The sequence below is a fragment of the Lytechinus pictus genome, chromosome 4 (assembly GCF_037042905.1).
Source record: "Lytechinus pictus isolate F3 Inbred chromosome 4, Lp3.0, whole genome shotgun sequence".
NCBI lineage: Eukaryota > Metazoa > Echinodermata > Echinoidea > Temnopleuroida > Toxopneustidae > Lytechinus > Lytechinus pictus.
In genome coordinates, this window is record NC_087248.1 from 28,842,584 (window position 1) to 28,868,577 (window position 25,994).

General features: G+C 37.0%; 1 protein-coding gene across 1 annotated transcript; it reads right to left on the reverse strand.

Annotated features, from left to right (window-relative positions):
• Positions 1 to 1,448: 1,448 nt before the first annotated feature.
• On the reverse strand, positions 1,449 to 25,379 carry LOC135153999 (uncharacterized). The gene is made up of 5 exons (XM_064099020.1): positions 25,304 to 25,379; positions 18,621 to 18,866; positions 15,903 to 16,022; positions 8,306 to 8,614; positions 1,449 to 4,713 (listed from the first exon to the last, which is right to left on the reverse strand). The coding sequence occupies exons 1-5, from the start codon at positions 25,350 to 25,352 to the stop codon at positions 4,556 to 4,558; spliced, it is 882 nt and encodes a 293-aa protein (XP_063955090.1). The 5' UTR covers positions 25,353 to 25,379; the 3' UTR covers positions 1,449 to 4,555.
• Between the last annotated feature and the right edge of the window lie 615 nt (positions 25,380 to 25,994).

The window sequence follows — 25,994 nt, forward strand, 5'->3', positions numbered from 1 at the left end:
CCTACGACCCTCTGTTTGAAAGGTTTAATTTATTAGCTAATTCAAACAAAAGGATATGTACATACGCACATACATACGCGTACCTGGGAGGCAGTGTAGCTCAGTCGGTTAGAGCGCCTGTTCCGGAAAAGATCGTAGATCTCAACGTGCGAGGGTTCGCGTCCCGCAGCATGCCGGAAGACGTCTAACAAAAAAAAACTGATGCTAGCGTTGTGCGTTAACGTGCCTCACCGCTGTGTTCAGTGCGGGTGTGAATGCAGTTGGAAAACACTCCGTCCATCGGAAAGGACGCAAATGTTGGTCCCTTGTATAGGAGAGTCACAACCTATGCACGTTAAAACCAATACACTATTCGTCAAAGAGTAGGATGTTCACCCGGTGTATTGCACCTGCCGGTCCCCGGTAATACAATACTGCAAGAATCTTCAGGATTGAAGGAGGCAGTGTAGCTTGAAGAAGAAGAAGAAGAACCTAGCTCATTGCATAATGGATGACAGCCCATTGAAAGCCCCAAGATGCTAAATTGCATTGCTTTGAGTTCGAATTGGTCTATACCTAACATCAATCACACGAACACTCGCACTGGTTTCATTCAAACGTACGTGCAATCGCATTGCCTCACGTCGACTCTCACGACTATGCAATCAGTCGTGCAACTATTGAGACTGATATGAAACCACTCGCAATCCCTCGTGCAACACTCGCATGTGTTCGCACGACCACTCGCATGAGCACAACACGAGCATATGCGACTTATTCGTGCAACGGGGTTTACTGGTTACTTTTGTCGTACGACAGCTGTTGCATTTGTGAAAGCCTATGTGCGATCTTAAGAGATGAATAGCGATTGATGCCTGTTGCAGCCTGCCCCGCGACCAAAAGGTCGCAAATGGTCGTACGTCCATTGTGAAAGGGGCTTAAACGCTTCCGAGAGTCTACGACCTGATTAATCGATCGCTACGTCGAATCGGGTCACTTCGGTCATCGCTGAGGAAGGCAGCAGTTAGCAACCGAAAATTTCGAGGTAATTCTTCGAATTTTGCCTTTGTGTTGAGATCAAAAGTTTCAATTTTATGTTATTTTCAACCGACACAGATGGACTTTCATGATAATGAAGGACTTATTGTAATATGGTAAGGAATGGAGGACAAGTGGCCTTTAAAATAAATTTGAGAAGCATTGTGCCAGGGCCCTGAAAACGATTTTGTTTTCTTACTGGGGGGTACTGATTGAAATTTGACAAGAAAAAAAAGTTTCCTTTCAAAAATGAAGGTCATTTTAGTCCCGAGAAATTGTTCAAGCAAAAACAAAAAATTGTTACGCCTTCCGGAAATCCAGGGGGTGCCGCCTGTGGAGAATAATACACGCGACACCCCCAGGGAAATGTTAGGTTGCTTTCCAGGTCTATGCCGTGTGCAAGGTTTGATGTAAGGGAATTCTTTTTTTTTAATCGAGTGGGCCCTAATTAGTTCTTGGACCAGTCAACCAGAAGAGATGGTCTTGGCATTTTTTGTAAATTCTTTGAAGAATCGGCTTGAAAATCGCAAGAGGAATGCTTTCCTTGTATCCGACTTTGAGTAATGTAGTTCACTTTTTTGATGAAATGAATAAGGAAGGACTTGTTGTGCACATTATAGAAGAATAAACTATTACATGTTCACATGATTAAAATGAAATGAATTTCTTACCACAATGTCACTAGCAGGTACATTTACATGAAATACTACAATATATATGAACAAAAACTATTGTTAATTGGAGCTAACATATGCTATTAAACCGAGGCTAGCCCCAAATAATGTCATTAACATCGTTCAAGCAATAATTTTAAATAATCACAATAATGAACACCGAATTCAGTATTCTACTTATTACTGATACAGACAATTGCGGTCAGAAAAAAATATCTTTATTATTCATAAAACTCTTTATAAAGAAATAATTTGTTTTTAGGCAGTATATACAATACCTGATTAATTAGGAATTACTAACAAGAATTTTAAACTCTTGATCCAAATGCAAGATTAGAAATCGGTAAAGATTATTTTCCTCCAAATTTTCGACTGCACACTTCAGTCTTCTTCATGGATATTACAAGTTTGATCGCCGCCGGAAGGACGTAAAGGCGAAGAATTGGGTTAAAATGGATTGGACGGTTGTATCCGCCCCATCACGATTCAGCGAATGTTGGTGTGCCTTAGTTATGTAGATGTCTTCCTCTATTCCTCTATCAAACCATCCGTCCTCCCTTTCTAAACGCTTGGTCACACCGCCCGAAGTTTGTTGGAGCGCTCGTCACCGTGCACAAAATGGGGGGGGGGGGTCGAAAACACGAGTGTTACCTTAGCGGTGCACCGCTGAAGCCGGCGCTGCTTTATCGTAAGTTTAACGGTAGGGAGCGGGAGCGGGCGTTGGTTTAGCGGTGATGCGAGCGTCGATAGAGCGGTGTTCTGTACATGCGGGTTTTGGCTAGGCGGGGGTTTAAAGTTGGTTTAGCGGCATACCGCTTTTGACTACGGAGGTGAACGGATCTCTTTGATAGAAGTTCTGATAGATTCCAAATGGGCTCCTGGTCCTTTCTCCCCGTATTTATAGCCAAATGCTGGTCCCGCTCCGACACCTCCATACTAACGCCAAACCAAAGTTCAACACCGCGATGAATCGCGCTTCAACGCCCGACACCGTTCCAGCGATCCCGTGTCCGCTCGTAAAACGCTTACAACCGCTCCACCAAAGTTTGGGCAACGTTTAATCCACGCCCGGGCAAAGCTGGCGAAGCAGCGGTGGTCCAGCGTTCAAGATTTCTGCGTTGGCCTAGCGGACCCAAGCGTCCACGAACTTGCGTCTAGCGATGCCAAACTTTGACTGGGCGTTGTTGGAGCGGTGGTGAACTTTGCTGGAAATTAAAATTGCCCACTCCTCACCGCTCGCAATATTTTGTGCAGCTCAAAACTTTCGGAGCGGTAGGAGGGACCATCAACGGTGGCCGAGCGTATAAGGCGTTGCCTTAACGGGGGCCAACTTCTGTTGAACGGTGGTGAACGGTAACGAGCGGTGATGATTTTTTTTTCACCGCTCCAGGAACGCTCCAGCAAAGTTCTGGCGGTGTGACAAGGCCTTTAGATCTCCAGTTTGTCGCGGTCCACTGTATGTACCTGCGATTCAATGTGCTGCGAAACTTCCGACGACAAAGAGCTTGTGCAACGATGTTCCAAAAATATAGTCTTTAGGACTGTTCTGTTTCCCTTATGTAGGATATAGGATATACGCCACTTGAAGATATTCCTTGGCAAGGAATCCTATATAACACAACAGTAAGGTACCTCCGATTTGTCATGTCGTTTGGAGCTGGAAATGAATCAAAGATCTAGTTGGTTTGAACAACACTCTAAATCCATGTTTACAAAAGTTTCGTTTTTGTGATTCAGATAGTCCATTGGTGTATGATAGAGAACGGCTAATCATTTCGTGGTTCTAACACAAGACTTATTCTTACACAAGACTTATTGTTGATCTTCGGGCTGCAAACTCTGTCAATAGCCCACTTGCGTGATCGACGCTTCGAAAACTCATTAGAGACTATTCTCTTCAACGATTTCCCTTGTTCCGTGACTACTAGAAAGTGTGGATCACACCTAATTTATGAAGTGGATTATTTGATTGGAAATTCAAATACTGGTCCGGATGTGTAGCTTGGCTAATCTCATGTACGTTGATTTATCATTGAGAAGGGTTCCACATTTCCAACTTCAAGAGTTTATGACTAATATCTTCGCCACTACTTCACTTTCAGCGGTGATCAGACGGGTCATATCCCTGAAGAAGATTTAAGTGTGCAGTCGAAAATTAGAAGGTAATCGTCTTTCATTTTTATATTTCGATGAAAAATTTAAAATTATTGAATGTTTAAATTCTATTCGATTAAGAATAACCAAGATATTCTGGTCTAAACCACCAGTGGCGTACAAAATAAAATTTACGACCAAGAATTTATATTTTAAAAAAGAAAAGGGAAAAGAGAAGGGTGGAATATGATATGGATTTCTGATTTTTAAATCAAAGTTTATCGCAAAATAGAATTTTTGGAATAAAGATAAAAAATGGTTGCCCTATACCTTCGCTCGCTCGCAACTTTCTTGAGATTTTGCCATATCTGGCCCCCTCAAAATTATTTGCTCATTACGCGACTGCAAACCACATCCTCTGTTGCAACACTGCAATTATTTGGAAATGATATTAAGCAGCATACATTATATTTCCATTGATCGATGAACAGGCATGGTCCTACAAGCATCGTTGGATTAAAGTAAAATAAAGGAAGAAAAGATGCATAGACTGAGGTGAATAACGGTAGGGTGCCATATTCCTTGGTTTTAGGAAAAAAGCTATAATTTTATATTTTTGAAATTAAGATGGTATCCAAACAATGTCTGAATTACGATGATCAAATAAATTGGCCAATCGATCAATTAACGAGGTTATTTTACAACTATACTATAATTTCCTATCAGGACATATCACTGTATATAGTCATTCTTTAAAACGAAGCCATGGTTTACTCAAGATCTTTCTGACAAACAGATTTGTAGGAGAACTTTTTACATGCTCGATCCCTCCATTTACCACGTGTTTTAATAAGGCTCCATCCAAAGTTTACACGGAGACATACCCTTTCCTCTTTGTGATCGTCGTTGGGTTCACTCGGAGACCAGTCTACAAAAGAAAAGGCAAGAAGACAGAGAGGTATATAATTATAAAACAAAATTTAAAAAAGGTCCCTAGTCTCGTTGGTGTGACAAACTTGAAATATAGTTTGTGAATTCCGATTTCAATTCTGTGAGTTAAATTGAGAACATTTATGCCTCAATTCTTAAGAGTAAAGGTCGGAATTGCATCAATTATGTAGAGGTTAATTATCAATTCATTCAATTGTATAATAGAAAGCGACCATAAAAATCAAATCGAATATAAACGGACTGACTAGAAAAAAAATAATGTAAATAGACAGATATAAATTGCCCACAGACTGGACATGATATTCAAATCTACAGATCTGTATTTCCTTGGTACTTTTTCTTCTCCATTCATACTAAAGAAAACCGGTCCCAGACGGATCGATCGGTCTATTTTTATAGGGTCTGCTTCGCAGATATGTTATGACCGTGGCATAATTCCAGTTACACCTATGAATCTGAACCGACTGATGACTAGGTCATTGAAGATAAAGTAATCACGGATAAAGTTTCGATCGGTATGGAATCCGATTTGGTGGTGTGACTGTGAGATTAGAATGTTACATTACATTGCTACCAACGAAAACGACTCCAAAGCAGGCCGATGATATACGCCCTTCAGAATAACACAGAAACGTGAACTTATCAGTCATGTGTCGGTGACTTTAGCAGTAAGGCAAAGATTACAATCCGTGCAAGCCATATTACTTTGTTGTCACGCTAGACAAGACTCGAGACGTTTAAGATCTCTTGAATTATCGATCTCCGATAAACGACATGAAGACCTATTAATCATTGATATAATATGCCCTTATATCTTGATAGCCATTCAGAGACAGGAATAGACTTATACCCCTTTCATAAACCCATTTATGCGGCTAATAGCAGCATAATTTGGTCGTAAAATCGGAGGAGGACCAGAGTTATCCGCATTATTTTAATGCTGCAATTATCCGCATAATAGCGGCATCGGGACCAGATTTTGACTTTATGAACGCATTTCCAAATAATGCGGATAATTGCCATGGTGCGGTCACAAGGTCACCCTTTTCCAACACAACCGCATCGGAGGGGGCGTGTGCAGTTGTCATGACGATTATCCGCCTTTTTCAGGACGGGCGCTCGTAAAAATAGTGCGGATTATTTTCGGAGATTGTGAACGCAATTTTTATTGAATTATCCGCATTACTCTAGCTGCTAATTGGAGGATGGGCTTATGAAAGGGGTATTACGCTACTCATCCCATTTAACTTCAATAGATCGGGGGATGGGTATATCCCCCCATCCCACTTTACTGAGAGGGGGGTGGCATGTACGATCATCCCCCCCCCCCCCCCCCACTTTTCAAGATAGAACAAATGTTTTTTTTTCATTATCAATTGGTTACTACTGTTAATATATGGATTCATCTTTAAAGGCAGTCAAAGTGCTTAAATTGGCCTAATTTTGCATTCTAAAAATAAGCAAAATTTCTCGCGAATTGGCCGTGACAAATCCCTACGTTTAGATTATTGCGAAGGTTATATCCACTGCACCATGGGAGTTCAGTTATAATAAGTTAATTTATGAATATGTGATTACAATGACTTTCAAATATGATTATAAATTTTATCATATAGGAATTAAATAATCCTTTAGATACACATTCGTGGATATGGGAGGGGGTCATCTGGTATCTTTTTAGAAGCGGGGATTTTGTACGAAAAATAACTGGCCAAGTGTATTCTTCAATAGTATACGATGAGTTACTGAAACTTTGGTCAAATCAATGCCGTTGATGAAACATTCATCTGTACCATTTTATACATTCATAGGGGACTTTAAATCACAGTAATTAACACAACAATGTTGTTTGAAGGTTTGCATGGTGGTATGTACAATCGCTGATGTGGTTTACGGTACACCATGTGAAGTGTTGTAGAAACAGTGGATAGGAGAAGAGAAGAAATGGATAGGCGAGAAAGTGGAGATTTGAGAGTAGAGTATTCTTTCTTGAAAGTAGTCCTGAAAAGGACTGTAAACCAGGAAAGATTGATGAGTTGAGAACAGCTTGAGTAGTAGAGCTAGTGAGGAGATGCTGGCTTGAGTCGGCGAAAGATGGCGAGTAGAGATGATGAGTAGTAGAGAGACTCGACGTTTCACTCCTGAAGACGGACAGTCAACCTGCCCGAAACGTCGAGTCTCTCTTCTACTCATCATCTCTACTCGCCGACTCAAGCCAGCATCTCCTCACTAGCTCTACTACTCAAGCTGTTCTCAACTCATCAATCTTTTCTGGTTTACAGTCCTTTTCAGGACTACTTTCAAGAAAGAATACTCTACTCTCAAATCTCCACTTTCTCGCCTATCCATTTCTTCTCTTCTCCTATCCACTGTTTCTACAACACTTCACATGGTGTACCGTAAACCACATCAGCGATAACACAACAATGTAATAAATTTTTCATAAAATGACTTTGCTCAAAATTTGGAATGTTGCATCATCTCCCAAAATAATCTTAAAGACCATTCAAAATCCTTAATTTTCGTATTCTGTCATCATTGTGATATTTGCACCTTTTTGGAAGTTTATATTGTGGCATGTGATGGCCTATGAACATTTCATATGGCACCCTTATTCCTGATAATCATGATCCTATTTTTGTTTCATTCTCATCTCACCTTTGACCAGTGAGCAAATGAGTTTTCATTGAACAAAACTCGACTATTTAAATCCCTATTTGCTCTGTTGATGTATTTCTTGTTCATATCCTTCTAAAGTTTACGTTATTGATAATGTACCCTTATCATCTTCTGTATTTAATGCATATTTACTTTAAACGACTGAAGCAACTTTTTAAAGGCTCGTTAAACGCTCGCCATCGCCAAAAATTTCTCCCATAATTACACTCCTTTGAAAAAGACGATTTAAAAATTTTCTCGCTCGCTTCGCTCGCTCGCATTTGGCTACTAACTGCCATCCAGTGGTTTACGTCATAACAAATCCATTACGATATAACCATCGTTGTGAGTCCTTTTAGTGAAAGATGGTAGTATTATGCACGCAGTTTATACCCTTGCACATATAACCCGTGATGTGATAATTGCACACCACTTGAAAAAGGTTTTGGGGCAACATTCTTTCTTTCACCTACTGAAAATTTGCTCGGTCGCTATGCTCATTCGCCCCATTATCCAATGATAACACCTCATGAAAGACGATTTTGGTCATCATGTCTTCATTTGGATATTAAGTGTAGTTCAGTAGTTTATAACACAACAAATTCATTATTATAGCCATTGAAAAAAATCCTTAGAGGCCTTTAAATGAAAGATAAAATGATTATGTACACGGTTATATACCCCCGTATACATAGCCTCATTACATTCATTTTCAGGTCAATATATTGCTTTCACCCCCCCCCCCCCCCCTACTGCTCGGACCGGATTTACGCCAGTGGGTATGGGTCTGGAAATAACGAATTCGAGCTTTGCTCGGTCTGGAATCGGTTTCGTTGTCCAAAGTGACCGTAGCATAAAAACTTACACAAGATTACGAGATCAGAATGAAGAAATATAGACCAGTTACTCACTCCAGTAGCCTTTGGTATAGTTGGTCAGCTGAGGATCATCGGACCATTTTGCGTCTGTATTAAGACAGGTCCAATACAACGAATTATTTCCGCTAAAGCACCCTAGCCAGATATCCTCCCCTATTGGGCCGTATGCCTGATGGATGAATTCATTTTCTTCTTTCGATTCGATCACCAACATAGTTGCGTTGTACTGATTCTTACAATTGTCGGAATGCCATGTCCAGTGCCTGCAGATCGAAATGAACATGTAGCACTTGCAGCCGAAGGTGTCCCAGCCTCGCTCGCATGTACTGTTGGTGTCGAGACCTTTAAGACGATGTAAATCACAAATTACAAGCATTATTTGACGAAGAGGGCCAATAAATAAGGTTTCTAGAACCTTCCATAGAATAAGGGAGGGAAATGTAATCAAGGTTGGGTGGGGATATTGGCGGAACTCTGACGCCATTCTCTCAACCTGTTATAGCCCAGGAAAGAAGAAGCTTAACCTTAATTTTTCATATATGCTACCTCAATTTATGGTTTCTTATGTTCATTCATTATTATAGCCTTTGAAAAAAGAGCAGTTGTCAAAAAACCATCCGAAATTCAAAGGATCTTGAAAGTACAACAACTACGCGAACTAGTATGATGTGCAATAAATACTAGACATTCCTGATGCATTCCAATGAAGGATTTTCCCCTCATATTCTCATCTCAATTTTACAATTTTTGGTATTTGATTCGATTTTTTGTTGTTGTTCAGTTTGATTTTTGCTTTGCTCTGTTTTGTTTTTGTTGTATTCGTAATGTCAAAAAATAACACTGTAATTACTGATCTGACTCCTACTGAGGACCTAAACTATATATCTTGTTCAGATTCGAACGAAGAACCAAATTTTTCTCATTTTCTACCCTTCTACGAATTAGACGACACTGATTTTGAGGCCTCGTTTTTATCTACCTTTCACTCTCAAGATGAAATTACAAGCGTTCACAAATCTACGATTTCTGAAGACAACATATTAACATATTAGAATATATCGAAGAAGATGATGGTCTCTATATACATCTAAACCATCTAAATACTAATTATCTTCAGAATTTAATGAAATAGTAGGTAATTCGATGGCTAAAAAAATCAGTCTGATACACTTCAATCCACGAAGTATGTATCGGAATTTTGACTAAATACACACCTTTATATCCAGTATCAATTTTAAGTTTTCTGTAATAGGAATAACAGAGACATGGATAAATTCTGCCATTGAAGACTACGAATTCATCCATGCTAGTCGAACTTCTGGGCGTGGTGGTGGAGTTGGTTTATTTGTTAATGAAGTACTACATTTCAAAATATGCGAATTCAATGAACAATGTGAAGGAGTAGAATTTTTATTTATTGAAATTGATTGCAAGCATGACAAAAGCATAATTGTAGGGGTAATCTATCGACAGCCTAAATCGCATGTCACTAACTCATTGCTTTCTTTGATAAAGTAATGAATAATGAAGATTTTAAGCAAAAGAATATTTATCTCATGGGAGATATGAATATTGATATATCAAATAGTAATAGAAATACATCAGTACGTGATTTTACTAACGCAGTCATTTCATCGGGTTTTCATGCTCTTATTGATAAACCAACTCGAGTTACGGATAAGTCGGCTACGATAATAGATAATATTTACACAAATGTTTTTAGTTCTTTTTCTCTTTCAGGTATTTTCACCACAGATGTTTCCGATCATTTGGGTGTGCCCCAAGGTTCCATTCTAGGACCCTTATTATCCTTATTATACATAAATGATATTGTTAATTCTTGCCATGACTCTCATTTTAATATTATATGCAGATGACACGTCACTTCTTGCCTCTCATGAAAATATTGATATCTTAACTGAAATTTTGAATAGAAATCTTGCCCGAATATCTTCATGGTTCAAGTGTAATAAACTTTCATTAAATAAAAGTAAACGCAGTGTGTGATTTTTAGAAAGAGGGGTGTGCAATATCATGAATATAATACTTGCAACATTGTTTTAAAGGTAGATGGAACCCGTCTCCAATTCTATGACTCTGTGCAATTTCTAGGTGTTATATTGAGTAACACACTATGTTGGGATGTTCATATTAATTTCATTTGTAATAAGGTTTCTCGTTTTATTGGAGTTCTAAATCGACTCAAATATGACTTGCCAAAACACATTTTATTTACTCTTTATAACGCTTTCATTTTATCACATTTAACCTATTGTAACTCAATGTGGGGAAATACATATTCTTGCCATCTACACAAACTGTTTTTATTACAGAAAAAAGCTATACGTATTTGTATGGGATCAGATTATAGAGCACCTACTTCGAAACTATTTAAGTCATTAAGAACCCTTAAATTACAAGATATTAATAAACTACACATTGCTTCTTTAATGCAGCGGTATCATACTGGAACCCTTTCTCCTCAATTAATGAATATGTTTTCTTTCAATTGTAATATACATAATCACTATACAAGGTCTTCACGAAAACTTCACAGATGGAATTACAAGAATGACTTATCTAAATTTTCATTGCGTCACATTGGTCCCACAATATGGAATAGTCTGAATCTTGAACAATTTAATATTACCTTTCATAATATTTTTGAAAAGCAATATAAAAATAAACTGATCCAAAGTTACTAAGATCCTCATCGTACTATAAATTTCCATTAGTTTTGCTTTTTGTCTTGTTGATGTTTTTTATGTTTATGTATTTTTTCATTTGTTTTTGTTCTTTTGCTACTTGCCGCATCCATATATATTACAATTATTTTAAGAATTTATTTATTTTGGGTGTGTGCGTTTTAACAAGCCTTCTCCTGGCGTTTTTAGTACACTCCTTTTTCCCATTCATGTATCATTTATCTTTCGTCTTGTTTCAATATCATTTCAATGATTTGGCAATAATAGTTTGATTATCACTTTCGTCTATATTTATTTATGTTTCAATGATATTTTTTAATTTTTATTGTTTCTTTGTTTGTACATGATCATAATATCAACTTGTATTTTTAATGAATTGGAAATGAATGCTGAATTGAATTGAATTGAATTATCAATTCGATTATGAATCTGAATGATGCCAGTCGTGTAACCTTGAGCATTTTCCGCAAATGGGCAAAATCCAATATGTCCGCCAAAATATGCAAATTATCCATTAAAATCATAAAATTGTCCGCACATTTGGCTATGAAATTGTGTTGCAGGAGTGAAATACTCTCTGAAAAATGGTTTTGCTAGAATATTTCTTTTCTTGATATAAAAAATGGTCGTCATAGACCCCTTGTATACCCTTTTATGTACAATATGAATAGGGAAAACTAATTTTCACAATAATGATCACTAAACTGCAAAGAATTGTGATCTATGAACGAAGTAATGTATGAATATTATCATTACAACCAAGATATATCATGTAATGTATGGGAAAATTGCTGTATTTAATATTCCAAATAGCCGCCACTGGCCCAAACAGAATTATGTACGATGGCAATGGGGGCCTAAAAATGAACAAGAGTGAGCTCTAAAATGCATATTATTAAGATAAACGAGTGGAGTACTCACTAAAATCACAATCGTTAACGAAATATGTGATTTACTATGCCATGTATGTGATAAATGCTGTATTTTGATATTCAAAATGGCCGCCAAAGACCCTAACAGTATTATGTACAATAAAAACAAAACAAATAAATCACAAGAGTGAGCACTTAAATGCATGTATTTGTGATAAATAAATAGGATACTGTCTAAAAAACATAATTTTTAACGAAATGTATCATCCATGTTTCAAGTTTGTGTCACATGCAGTATTTTGACTTTCAAAATGGCCGCAATAGACATTGACTGTATCATGTACAATGCGAAATGGGAAACCAATTTTCACAGAAGTGAGCACCATAAATGCACGTAATTGTGATATTATTGTCTGAAAGCATATTTTTCTATAAGATATATAATTTCTAATGCCAGGTAGGTGATAAATACTGTATTTTGAAAGTCAAAATGGCCGCCTACAGGCCCTAACGGTATTATGTACAATGTGAATGGGGATTTGGGCTTTGCTTGACTAAATGGTGGTGTATGGGTAAAATACTGTCTGAAAACATGATTTCTAACCAAATATAACATATATCTTACGTAATTTAGTAATTTAGGTAATAAATGCTATATTTCAAAATTCAAAATAGCCATCATAACATGCCCTTTTGTGAAAATTATCTGTCCCCATTCAAATTATGCATAATACGATAGGGGCTTTTTGCGGCCATTTTCAATTTCAAAATGCAGCATTTATCACCTAAATTACACAAGATATGATATATCTCATTAGAAACCATGGTTTTAGACAATATTTCACTCTTACATCACAATTACATGGAATATTCATTGTAAAGCAAATTCTGTCAAAATTACGTGTCCCTAGTGACAATGTACATAATATGTTTAGAGCCTATGGGCTCAGCCTTTTTGAATTTCAAAGTATAGCATTTATTACCTCCATGACCAATATGTGATGTATTTATATAGTTGGAAATAATGTTAAAGACAATACTTTAACTCAGTAAGGCTTGTGGCGGCTATTTTGAATGTCAAAATAGATTATTTATCACTTACATGGCAGAAGAAATGCTATATTTCATAAAACTCGTGTTTTCAAATGATATTTTATTCATACAACAAGATTATGTGGATTTCTTAGTTAAGCAAATCCAAATTCTTACAAAATTATCATTCCCCATTTGCATTGTAGATAATAATGTTAGGGCCTATAGGGCCATTTGTGAATTTTACAATACAGCATTTATCTCTTGCATGACGAAATAAATTATATCTTTCGCTAGAAAACATGTTTTTAGACAATACTTTACTCATAGATCACAATTACATGTATTGTTCTTACCCATATAAAAATTAGTTTCTCCATTCGCATTGTACATAGTAAATATAGTGCCTATGGTGGCCATTTTGAATTTTAGAATACAGCATTTATCACATACAATGAATATTAAATATTGTATTTCGTTAAATATTATGTTTTTAGTCAGTTATCATAATAATATGCATTTTATAGGACTTACTCTTGTGATTTTTGGGGTCCCCATTACCATTGCACATAATACTGTAAGAGGGTTTGGTGGCATTTTGAATATCAAATACATCATTTATCAATCAGATACATGACATAACAAATTATACATTTCGTTAGCAATCATGTTTTCATTCATTACTTCACTCCAAGATCACAATTACTTGCATTAAGTGTACACTATTGTGAAAATTACTTTTCCCCATTGATATTGTACATACAGGGGTCTATGGTGGCCATTTTGAATATAAAGAAAATAAATATTTTGTCCAAAATAATTTTTAGACAGTATTTCACTCCTGCAACACAATTACATACATTTTTATAGTCAATGCGCGGGCAATTTTAGGTTGTTATGGGTAGTTGCATATTTCGGCGGCCATATTGGATTTTTCCAATTTTTGGAAAATACTACTACTAAAATACTAAGGTTACCCGAGTGGCATCATTCAGATTTGTAATCAGCTACCTCGAATTGACAAGAAACCATCACAAAATATTGTATATATATATATATAAACAATGTTTAGTCAGTTTTCTATAGGGGCTATCCTGGACTATAACAATGCTCTAAGAGAGGTTCTGTTACAACCGGCAATGTACCAGCCTGGTGTTACAACAATGCATTTACTCACACATTGAAATCAATGTTTTGATTTCACAATCCGAAAGATGTGACTGGGTTTAGTGTTAGGCTAACAACGTTTCTGTGCGGCCGGCACTGATCACTCCCCATCCCAATACTTGCCTAGAGCTGGGACCTATACCTTAATCCGAAGCCCTAGAACTCTTACCCATTATCCCAGCTTCAAACTTTTCCTATAAATGATCCAGTGGCGTAGCTAGGATTTTTTTCCTGGGGGGTCCTTGCTTTTTCAGGGGGGCACCATTTTTTCCGTTGTGTGTATGTATGTGTCACAAGGGCGGATCCGACTTTCGCCAATAGGGGACGGGGCCCGAAATTATCTTCACCTATATTTCCCCCGATCAGTCACTTCTTAGTTTTATTCTTATAAAACAACATAAACATGAAATATTATCATAAGCCTTATAAAAAGTGCGAGCGCGAAGCGCGAGCGATTTTTTTTTTGGTGTTACTTTCATGTATTTTGTCCTGAAAATTTAATATTCTGGGCAATGTTATGTGTGATCCTAAACAAGATTCGTATGTAACTAGATGGTTACTGCGAACGCCAAGCGCGAGCAGAAATTTTATTAACTGTTCTAGCATTATCGAAAAGGGACCTGTTAAGGAATGCTTACAGTTACCCACGAAGAAGGTATATATTTCAATAATGCGAGCGCGAAGCGCGAGCCATTTTTTTTTACATTCCGACCTAAAAAATGGTAATTCTAAGCACTTTTTGTATTAATAAATGGGATAGGTATGTAACTAAAAAAATGATGCGAGCGCGAAGCGCGAGAGGAAGAAAATTGAGATTTTAGACCTAAAAGCGGGACACTCTATTCATATTTTGTAAATCATAAATAGAATATAGTTAATTGGGTATCATTAATAATGCGATCGTGAAGCGTGAGCAGACAATTATTGATATTCTGATGTGAAACTGGATAATTTAAGTACATTTAATATAAAGAACATGCAGGCTATCGCGCATGTTTTAGATTTAGACCTAGAATCTGGGCAGTCTGAATACATTTGTTTAATGGAACATTATGGAATACAATAGGAACTTGGCAAATCAAACAATTTGACCACGCAGCGTGAGCTTAAAAATGCTAATATGTAGACTAAAAAAGGGACATTTTACAGCTAGAGCAAATTTTTTAATGAAATAAAATTGATGAAAGCTCGATGTCCGAGCTAAAATATATTTTGTATATTGACTTCAAAACTTGCTCCATATCAGCCTATTGGGCAAGATAATTGTGAATCTCATCGAATAGGCAATTCTGGCGCGAAGTGCAAGCAAAAGTTTTATATAGTAACATGAAAGATTTGGGGTTTTTTGCAAGTCTTCTCTTCACATTATTTCATTCACTCGTCTTCCTCCTCTTATTTTCCTCTTTTTTTTCTTCTGTCTTTCTTCTTTTCCTTTTTTTTTCTTCTTTCTCCCTTTTTTTTTTGCTCTGCCAATTTTTTTCAGGGGGCACGTGCCCCCCCAGCCCCCCCCCCCCCCCGTAGCCACGCCACTGAAATGATCAACATGATACTTAAAAATGTAAAACCGCGAAGTGATCTAGAATTTTATTCCCTTTTCCCCTTTGAATACATGGAATTACCCCCCCCCCCCCCCCGTTTCATGCATTAAGAAATTTAATTTCAAAGGAACCGGCGTGTCTTCTTGAAACTGATCTGTACCTAATGATGCCATGCGAAAGTCATACTGGGAATCAGACTCCAGAGTCCAGACGGTCAAAAGTTATTAGGCCTACGTTATTATCAATGACAGACGATTGGTCGGTTTGGAGTCGGTTTCGTTGATGTGACTGTCGCCTTGGAAAAAAAGCTACTTACATTCCTTAGTGGGTAAAGGGGTTGTCGGGTTTACTGTGGTATCTTCAATTCCAACGTCCACAGTGGTATCCAATGTCCAAGATTCCGCCCCCGTAGCTGAACCTCCGGTTATGTTTATATCTGTGGCAAGATCGAATGAAAACAGATCATTAGTTTGAAAATAAAAAATGTGAACAAACATAATTCTGTGCTCACTTTTATGCGTATTACATAACATCTCAAATTTGTTTGATACCTGAACATTGTTTAAATGACACTTAGGTTGAACATTTAGTTCTAACATGTTCAGTCCACTCCATAAACGTGTGAACTGTTAGGCAATAGCCCACCCACCATCGTGATTCAAACTCAGTTCATTCGAATTCAGTTTTCAAAACAAATTGAACAACATTTGACGTTGGTGCTCATTTCCTAATACTGCACAATCCACGTTGCATTTTTATCATAGATAATGCATTGTTGTAAAGAGGAATAATCATGCCTTACTATGTTACCATATTCACATTTGATGATGGAGCGATAACAATTTTAACCCTCTCAAACTTGAGTTGCGGAACTTTTTGCGGGGTTTATTTAAATCTTAAAACAAGCTTCAAAATCATATTTTGCAGTATAAATCCTAAAGTTTGCATAGGTCTACATTTACAAACACTACAGTCACAATACTGTTATAAAAAAATAATTAAATAACATGTAATTTATCAGATATCTCTCATTTTATGGCAAATCCCCCACACTGTCATTCTTTAAGGTGTCATACGGGTAGCTTCAGTGACTTCATGGTTGAGGCAGTCGAAGCTATCCTTAGTCTCTTCATACATGTCATATGAGCTAGAATAAGGGCACGGATTTGACACACAATCTAAACAAGAAAGATTTTTTTAAATACTCATAATAAATTGTAAATATGAAAATTGATTTCTACTAATTTATTTTTATCATAATCGGTCGCAGGCAGTTAATTATGGATAATTAATTATGGATAATTCAATCAAATATTTTGTGAACTTCATACTTATCAAAGGTAGTATTGATTATTTTAAAATCAATATTTAATTTTGTATATAGTGTATATACATTTGTGTTACAGTGTTTATATCTAAATAATTTTATAGAATTTTGCTGATTATTTTACTCTACTTATATCATATTACCCTTGTATACAATTTTGATAGGGGGTCTACATTTTACAAGCTTTTCTTTTTAGTAGGCCCCTCCACTTTTTTCATTTCATTGCTACGTTTCAATCCTGCATGTGTTATGCATTTTTTCATTGTAAAAATGATTTATTACGAAATGTACTTTGATGATTGTGGAATATGAATATATCAATATCAATAAATAGAAAAATAACCCACACTTGCGCTTTGTCATATAATTCACAGTTCGATACTCACAATGTACACTTAGGGGGTGTTGCAAGAAAATATTTGCGATCAATTGCAAATATTCTTTTGCAATTTTACAACTGATAGATCAACATTAGCTGTAGCAAATGAGATTAAACTTCTTGTTTCAAGGAGCAAATTAGCAATCAATCACTAATTTGCAATTAACTGCAAGACATATGATTGATTTAGGGGCCAAAAATTGACTTGCAATTGATTGCAAGTTTCTTGCAACACCCCATTAGACACACAACTGCTCCACGTACACGGACACACACTCACACACGCACACAAACACGCACGTACTAGCTTAATATGCTTATCCTTATTCCCGCTAACAAAAAAAAAACCCTCGATCATTACCCCACTCGTACCCGTCATCTATACCTGTAGCCCCTATTTTATTCTCTTACACACGCTCACCCACATTCACACACACCTGCGAACACCAACACACACACCCACACACGCTCATCCTTTTCTCTATCAGATCCACCACCGACAGTTTCATTTATTCCCGGTTTTATTCTCTCTTCCTTTTTTTCTCTCTCACGTATATTACATTCACACACACGCACACACAATACATACCACATTCACTCCCCCCCCCCTGGTAATGAACATACTAGTACACACACACACACACACCTTTTGTACGCACCCTAGGGCCTATACCATACATCAGTGGCGTACCTAGGATTTTCCACAGGGGGGGCAAAAAAATTTGACAAGCAAAAAAAAAAAAAAAAAAAAAAAAAAAAAGGTCTTCGATCACAAATAAAGGATTTCGTTCCAGAAAAAAATTGACAAGCAAAAAAAAAAAAAAAAAAAAAAGTTCTTCGATCACAAATAAAGGATTTCGTTCCAGAAAAAAATTGACAAGCAAAAAAAAAAAAAAAAAAAAAAGTTCTTCGATCACAAATAAAGGATTTCGTTCCAGAAAAAAATTGACAAGCAAAAAAAAAAAAAAAAAAAAGGTCTTCAAGCTCGTCAGGGGGGTAATAAAGGTCTTAAAGTTCGTCATCAGGAGGGGGGCCAAAAAAGGTTTTTCAAGTCCGTCATGGGGGGGCAAAGATACGTTTTTGCATGGGTTGTGACTCGTCAGGGGGGGCAGAGTGCCCCCCCTGCCCCCCCCCCCCCCGTAGGTACGCTAGTGCCATACATGCATATGCCCTCAGACACGAGGGTTCAACCTAGTAAATAGAAATGCACGAACCTTAAGAACCTATAACGCATATTGATAACAAATATAACAATTTCTTCCGAATGTGTGTTCGTGCATGGTTTACAAGGTCTCCTTGGGGCACACCCGTCAGACAATTCAAAGTACCTGGAAAACGGCATCCGAATATCCGCGACTCGTTCGCATTGCTTGCTCGTCCTGGACAGACAGTGATAGGCGCCGATCTCTGGATCAACTTGAGAATGGTTTGAACTAATTGACCATCGGGTGTCTGTTTAATGGGACAGAGATTCATGTTGACATCACCTTCATCTACGCGTTGAAGTTTTCCTTCTCTGAAAAGGTTGATTGGTTTCGAGCAGGTCGAACCGAGTGATGGAGGAATCGTTGCAACTGTGTTTTAATGGGATAAGAAAGGTGATGAAAAAATATTCATGTATAATCAGTTCAAGTCGTAATGCTAAACCCTTCAAAAAAAGTTTGGAAATCTGAGTTTGGACATTAATTTCTCCCAACTTCTAATTTTACACAATGCATATTTGACATCATTCGAAAGATCATTTAATTTTCTTTAACATGATACCATGCTTGTTATGATCATGCCATTACGAAAAGAGCAGGATTCAAAAGTGTTGGATTAGGTCTGAATTGAAAAGCTGCAAAACGAGCAAAAAAAGTTTGGAAATCTGAGTTTGGCCATGAATTTCTCCCAACTCCTAATTTCAATATAATATCAATATTTCAAGACACTGCACCTCCATGTTAACAATAATCATATCATGTAGGGTATCATTTTAAAGAAAATTAAATGATCTATTCATTGATATTAATTACACATTGATATTTACTAGAACCGAGGAGGGAATATCGATCAAAATCAGATTTCCAAACTTGTTTTTTAGGACTTTATATGTTCCCATGAATTGCCGATCTGTCACCTCAATCAGAACATGGACCCCGAATGATCCTCCCTAAAATGAAGGTGGGTAAAAAAGAACATATGGAATACACCTATCTTTTTAAAGGTATTTATATGTTTACAATGAATTTTACTTCTCTTTTCGTAGGATTATTAATTCATGGTCATCTAGATTCATTCAGAAAATAATATGTTAGTTATCCACACAGAAACACATATACCACATGAGTTTTGTGTTTAAGAACCCAAATGGAAATAAGCCTTTCGGATTTCATGGGTTATCCTGTCGAGGTATTCTTCCCATTCATTGTATCTCATATTGCTTGTGATATTCTCGACGAATAAAATCGATCAATCAATCTATAACTTTTAACTAACTCGGTTGTGGTGATCTCAACATTTCTCATTTGGTAATATTGATAATCCGCTTTATATAGCGCTTAATACATCGGAGCGACGTATCTAAGCGCTTTACAGATATATTATTACCCCGGTCATCGAATTCAATCAGTCATTCCCCCACACAATGTGCGCACATCCTCCACTCCCTGGGGGAGTATCAGTATCACACAGTATTGGACAAGCTACAATGACTTTCACATCCTACCGGGTACCCATTTAGCACCTGGGTCGAGAGTGGCAAAGTGTGGATTAACGCCTTGCCAAAGGACGCCAGACCGTGGTGGGATTCGAAAACACGACCCTCTGTTTACAAGGCGAGTCAGAACCACTACACCACGGCTCCTCTCGGTAGGCGTACTGTACATATAATGTTTTATCGATTCCACACTCAATAGGAATTTCAGTTTTACTCGGATGTTATCAATTTTATCAAATCCCAGCCATGGCGTAGTTTCGTTCAGCAAGAAATTATTCAAATTGTCAGTCAGACTGCAGGTTCCAAGAAAGTGGCTTCTGTCATCCAAGTGATATTCATGACTTGAGATGTTTTGCATATTTAATGAGCTTGATGCGAACCAAAACACCTCTTTTCATTCGGTCATTGCTGCTCTGATTGTGCATCGAATTTCATGAATTTGGTACCATTGTAAAGAAGAAGAATCATTCTTTCAGGTCATGTGTTTGAATTTATTCAAAGATTTTGTAATATAGGTTAAAATTTTGATCTAAAATATGCTACAAAATAAATATTTTCACCTGACAAAAGCTGCTATTTTCACACTTTATTTTTGTTTGAGCCCAAATGATTTTTATATCATGATAAAGCTGAATATGTATGCTTTGAAATGATATAGGTTTCAAAATAAAAATTGGTTTAATCGGGTCAAGATCACACTTTTCATTTACCAAGTACATAAAGCAGCTTGAAAACAAGAATACTGCACTCTGATTGGTCAAAAAGACCACACAATGGCAAATTCCAACGGTTCCAGTGCCTGGGGTCGTGGGAAGGTCACACTTCCCATGTGGTAATCTCCTCAAATACCCCGCGCCTGTTGTTCTGTGAACCTTATCCAGCCAATCAGAACTCTGGATTTCATGCAAGTACAAAATTTCAGAAATCTCGTCTTGTACCTTGGTGGGAAAAGTGTGATCTTGACCCGATTAAAAGGTGCCGCATATCAAGAGTGGCATTGTGAGAAAGTACAGAAGTTCAGCTTTATGGTGATATAGATATCATTGAGGCTCAAAATAAAAGGTTTTGCACAATTTGCCAAAGAAAACAGAGGAAGAAAATTAAGTTTTGAGGCAAATTTTCAGGCGAGAAATTTACTTATTTAACAAAATATTGTATAAAAAATAAATGACCAATATTAAAGAGTAACTTTTACTCGATGTGATGGTGCAATAATATTTCATTTAACTTGAGGTTAAAACAGGTAAATTCTTAGAGAAAGAAAATCTCACGAATCACGAGATTTTGCAAGGAGGAGGATTCAGCCACGAGATGATTTGGATGAATCTGGCCTTTTTGCTCATTAGCATAGGGACCTGCGGTCTGACTGTTGTGCTGCACTCAACCCAGGTGAGGTGAATGGGTACCTGGCAGGAATTTATTCCATAATGTGTTATGCGCTATACAAGAACTGACAATTATTATTATTATTAATCATTCATAATCAATCTCCGGATTCAAAATTGATTTATTTTGCACTTTCCGCCGCCATTTCATTTTATTTGACCCAGTTTGTTTCGGCACAGTTCGTGATTTTTGTTCGTTGTCAACGTGTCAACGAATCTCAGATAAGTTGGTGTTACGGCTTTTGTGTATGTGGGGTGTCTGTGTGTTGGTCTTGGGGATGTTTATACTGTAATAGTAATATGTTGGTTTGTGGGTGTGTGTGCGCATGTGTGTCTATGGGTGCGAGTGAGAGGGAAAGAAAGAGAGGGGGAAGAGGTATTCATCATGTTAATAGGTGCTCATAAAAGATAATGGAACTTCCTATCTATTATTTACAAGCATCATGTACACAGGCTTGGTGGTTGCAAAGAATACCATGTGCTTAGCTAAACGATTTTATCAATTTTAGAAGTAAAAAATATGAACTTCCATAAAAGGCCCATTTGGAAGATGAAATAATACAAAAAACATGGCAAAAAAGTCTATAATGGGTAATATGTCTTCGTCATTTATTGTTCATATTCTTGATTTTCGTTCCTTTTATTTATTTTTCTTCCACTTTATCATATTTTTCATTTGTACATTTTATACCCTCTCCAAAGTCAAAGACAACCATTGTATCTTGGGGAGGAGAGGATGAGCATACCTTTATTATTTATACGTAACTGTTGTTTGTTACAGAACCAAAACTAAAAGTGGTTAATGAAAAGCCCTTAAACGATTTGTTGTAAAATATCCCGCCCGTTCAGCTTCCACCTCTGTGCCAATTTAAACTGTGTTGCTTAATTATCCGCAATAAGATTACATTAATTCTATGCTATTGATGATTGTTTAATCATTCTATAATGTATATCATGTGAAGTTCAAATGAAATAAAGTCCCCTTTAGTGATTTTTAGACAAAAATGTAATACATATATATATGTATATATATATATATATATACATATATATATATATATATCTGCGTAAACTTAATTGATTTTAATAGCTATTGGATAATCCTAATTAAACATTACCAATGTAAAACATTTTCTTTTAAGATACATGTATACCTATATTTAGTAAATTAATCCAAATATATGCATGGTAATTGTAAAGCCATTATGTCTTTTACATCTTCAGATACCTGAATAAGGCCCAACTAAATGGCCGAAAGCTTGTACTAATAAAAGTTGAAGAAATCCAGGCTACGTCTCTAGCTTCAATGCTTTTGAGCTTCTTCGCCAACATATATATATATATATTCTTCCTTAGCACTGCGAATGTCATCGAATGGTTTACAAAATTACCTGATAAAGACACGCTCACTTTTTTGGTCTTCGACATAGTCGACTTCTATCCCTCTATCTGCCAAGACCTCCTCCTCAAATGCTTAAAGTGGGCTGAAGGATACACCTCTCTCAGTAATATCGAAAGAGACACCATCATGCATGCTTGGAGAACTCTCCTCTTTGACAACAGCAACAAACCTTGGATAAAAAGGGAGGCACAACGCCAATTCGATGTCTCAATGGGGGCCTATACGACGGGGCCGAAATCTGCGAACTGGTAGGCCTATATGCCCTATCGCAGTTGGAAACCAAAATAGATACAGTGTCGGTCTATACAGGGACGATGGACTGGCCACTTTAAGACGCACCTCAGGCAGCAGGGCCAACAGAGCTAGACAAACACTCATCAAAGTCTTCCAAGAACTCGGGCTGAGAATAACAGTGCAAACCAACCTGAAACCGGTAGACTACCTAGATGTAACCTTAGATCTCGAGAATAACTCCTACCAACCCTTCAGAAAACACAACGACACCCCGATGTATGTGAACGCCAACTCCAACCATCCCCCTATCATCACTCAGCAAATTCCCACATCAGGACAAGCAAGACTCTCATCCCTATCTTCAAATGAAGAAAAAATTAAGACCGCAGCACCGGTATACAACGAAGCCCTGAGCAACAGCGGTTACCATGGTGACATCAAATTCGCCAAAAACCAAAAGTCCAACAAAAACCAGGAAAAAAGGCCAAAAAAAAGTCACGTGGTTCAACCCACCCTACAGCAGTAATGTCAAAACCAACATCGGAGGGAAATTCATCAACTTAGTCGAAAAACATTTCCCCAAGGGACACAAACTGCACAAGATTTTTAACAAATATACTGTAAAAATTAGCTACAGCTGCATGAAAAACGTAAATTCGATCATCAAATCACACAACGAAAATGTCATCAGAAAATCAAAAGAAAAAGAGGACCCTTCGGAAAGAACATGCAACTGCCGAGTGAAGGAAGACTGCCCTCTACGGGTAAATTGCCTGACAAAGTCGATAACATACAAAGCATCTGTCACACACGGCCAAAGAGATAAAATCACCAAAGTGTATTTTGGCCTAGCAGGGGGAACTTTTAAAGATAGATTCAGAAATCACACAAAATCTTTCCGAAACGAGAAATATAAAAACGAAACAGAACAGATCTAAACAGATCTAAATACATATGGGATCTACAAAAGAAAGGGGAACAATACAATTTAAAATGGGCAATAATGAAAAAATCCAACTTGGCTATGCAGGGAAGTGGAATCTGCAACCTATGCTTCGACGAAGAATGCATCCATTGCCCCAACCGAGGGCCACCACCAAATCCAATTAGCTTCAGTGTCCTGATGAGCCGCCTGTGACCGAGGTGCGAAACCATTGGTAGACCAGAGGTGAGGAAAATTCCTATAACGCTCTGCTTCAGTTGAAACATCGAGCACTTTCCCTGAACTTGATACATTTCAATTTAATTTGTATATATATACTCCTCAAAAAAGTTAAGAAATCTGACTTTGACCGATTATCCCTCCTCGGTTTTAGTAAATTAGTAAATATCAATGTGTAATTAATATCACTGAATAGATTTAGTTTAATTCCCTGAAAATGATACCCTACATGATAATGATTATGGTTCACATGGAGGTGCAGTGCTTTGAAATGTGGGGCGAGGTCAAAATTAAAAAGTTGCAAAATGACACAATATTGAAAGTCACTGTTCGTTTTTTCCGTGGTGATGAGTGAGTTTGTCAGTGGTTTTATTTTCATGCACCTTAACATCAACATTAACATGGAATCAAACACACCTCTGCACAAGCAAACACATAACAAACACACAAACATGCATGGGTATTTCAAACCACGACTCAAACCATGTTATCGCACAGAACCATCACCACATTAACAACAACAAAACACCCCAAAAAATGAAGAAGCATATGCTTGATTTGAATAGAGTTTCCTCTCTATTGACACAGACAAAAAAATCATATTCTTTATTGACCCTTCATGACTATTTCTGCTCGTTTTGCAGCTTTTTTGTGTGCTTGGGGCGTTCCCCCACGGCACCAGGTAGAGTTTCAGTGCAGCTGCCCTTGCAATGTACCATTACATTGTTTTGGGTTAGTATTATGTCATTGTGTAATTTTGCATTGTACATGTATATTATCTGTAATGCCTTTATTTTTGTATTTTTGTTATATATTGTTCTTTGTATACCAACAACCGGAATATGATTTTAATGCCAATGTAATTTCTTTTTATTTTGAGCATGACAATAAATTTTGAATATCTGAATATCTTTTCAATTTAGACCTCATCCAACACTTTTGAATCCTGCTCTTTTCGTGATGGCATGATCATAACAAGCATGGTATCATTTTAAAATGAATGAAATGCATTGTGTAAATTGGGAGTTTGGAGAAACTAATGGCCAAAGTCAGATTTCCAAACTTTTTTGAGGTGTTTTACATTTACATTTTTGGGGAAAACTAAGCGGATATAAAGTAAACATATTTACCTACTACCATAATGACCAATGATATCCACAATCGACTGTAAAGCCTCATTTTCGGTTGCACCTGCAAGTCATTTAATGGAAGAAAAACAAATACGTGTTAGTTTAGTCACTACCCATCATGTCTATGCTACCAAGGAATGATGAAATTGCCATAAGCTATTATAAGGCCTTGGAGTGGTTCAGGAATTACCTTTCCAATCGAAAACAATTTGTTTCATGGAATGACCATTCTTCCAACTTATGTGACATTAATTGCGGTGTGCCACAAGGAAGCCTTTTGGGACCTCTTCTTTTCATAATATATATTAACGATTTTTGCAGATCATCTGAAATTTTGTCTTTCATTATCTTTGCTGATGACACCAATTTATTTTTTCTGATAAAGACCCACACACTCTTTTTCAAACAATCAATCAAGAACTGTCTAAAATACTCGAATGGATTAGAAGTAACAAACTTTCTCTTAATATTGAAAAAACAAAATACATGTTGTATAGTAACACCTTAAATTCATTACCTAATAGTATTAAGTTTGATAATTTTCAATTGGAATGTGTATTTTTAGGTGTCACTGTAGATAATAAACTTTCTTGGAAGTGTCATATTGACAGTATTTGCAAAACAATTTCTCGTAATATTGGTGTCATGAATAAATTAAGAATGTTCCTCCCGTCGACTTCCTTACTCACAC

Bases quoted from the DNA above. Each gene is read 5' to 3' on its own strand.
- LOC135153999 (XM_064099020.1), bottom strand. From the start codon at position 25,352: ATGAGGCTTTACAGTCGATTGTGGATATCATTGGTCATTATGGTAGTA. The intron at 18,867-25,303 runs GTAAATATGTTT...ATTAAAACACAG, and splicing joins ATTGGTCATTATGGTAGTAG to TTGCAACGATTCCTCCATCA. The intron at 4,714-8,305 runs GTGAGTAACTGG...TTTCTTTTGTAG, and splicing joins CTATACCAAAGGCTACTGGA to ACTGGTCTCCGAGTGAACCC.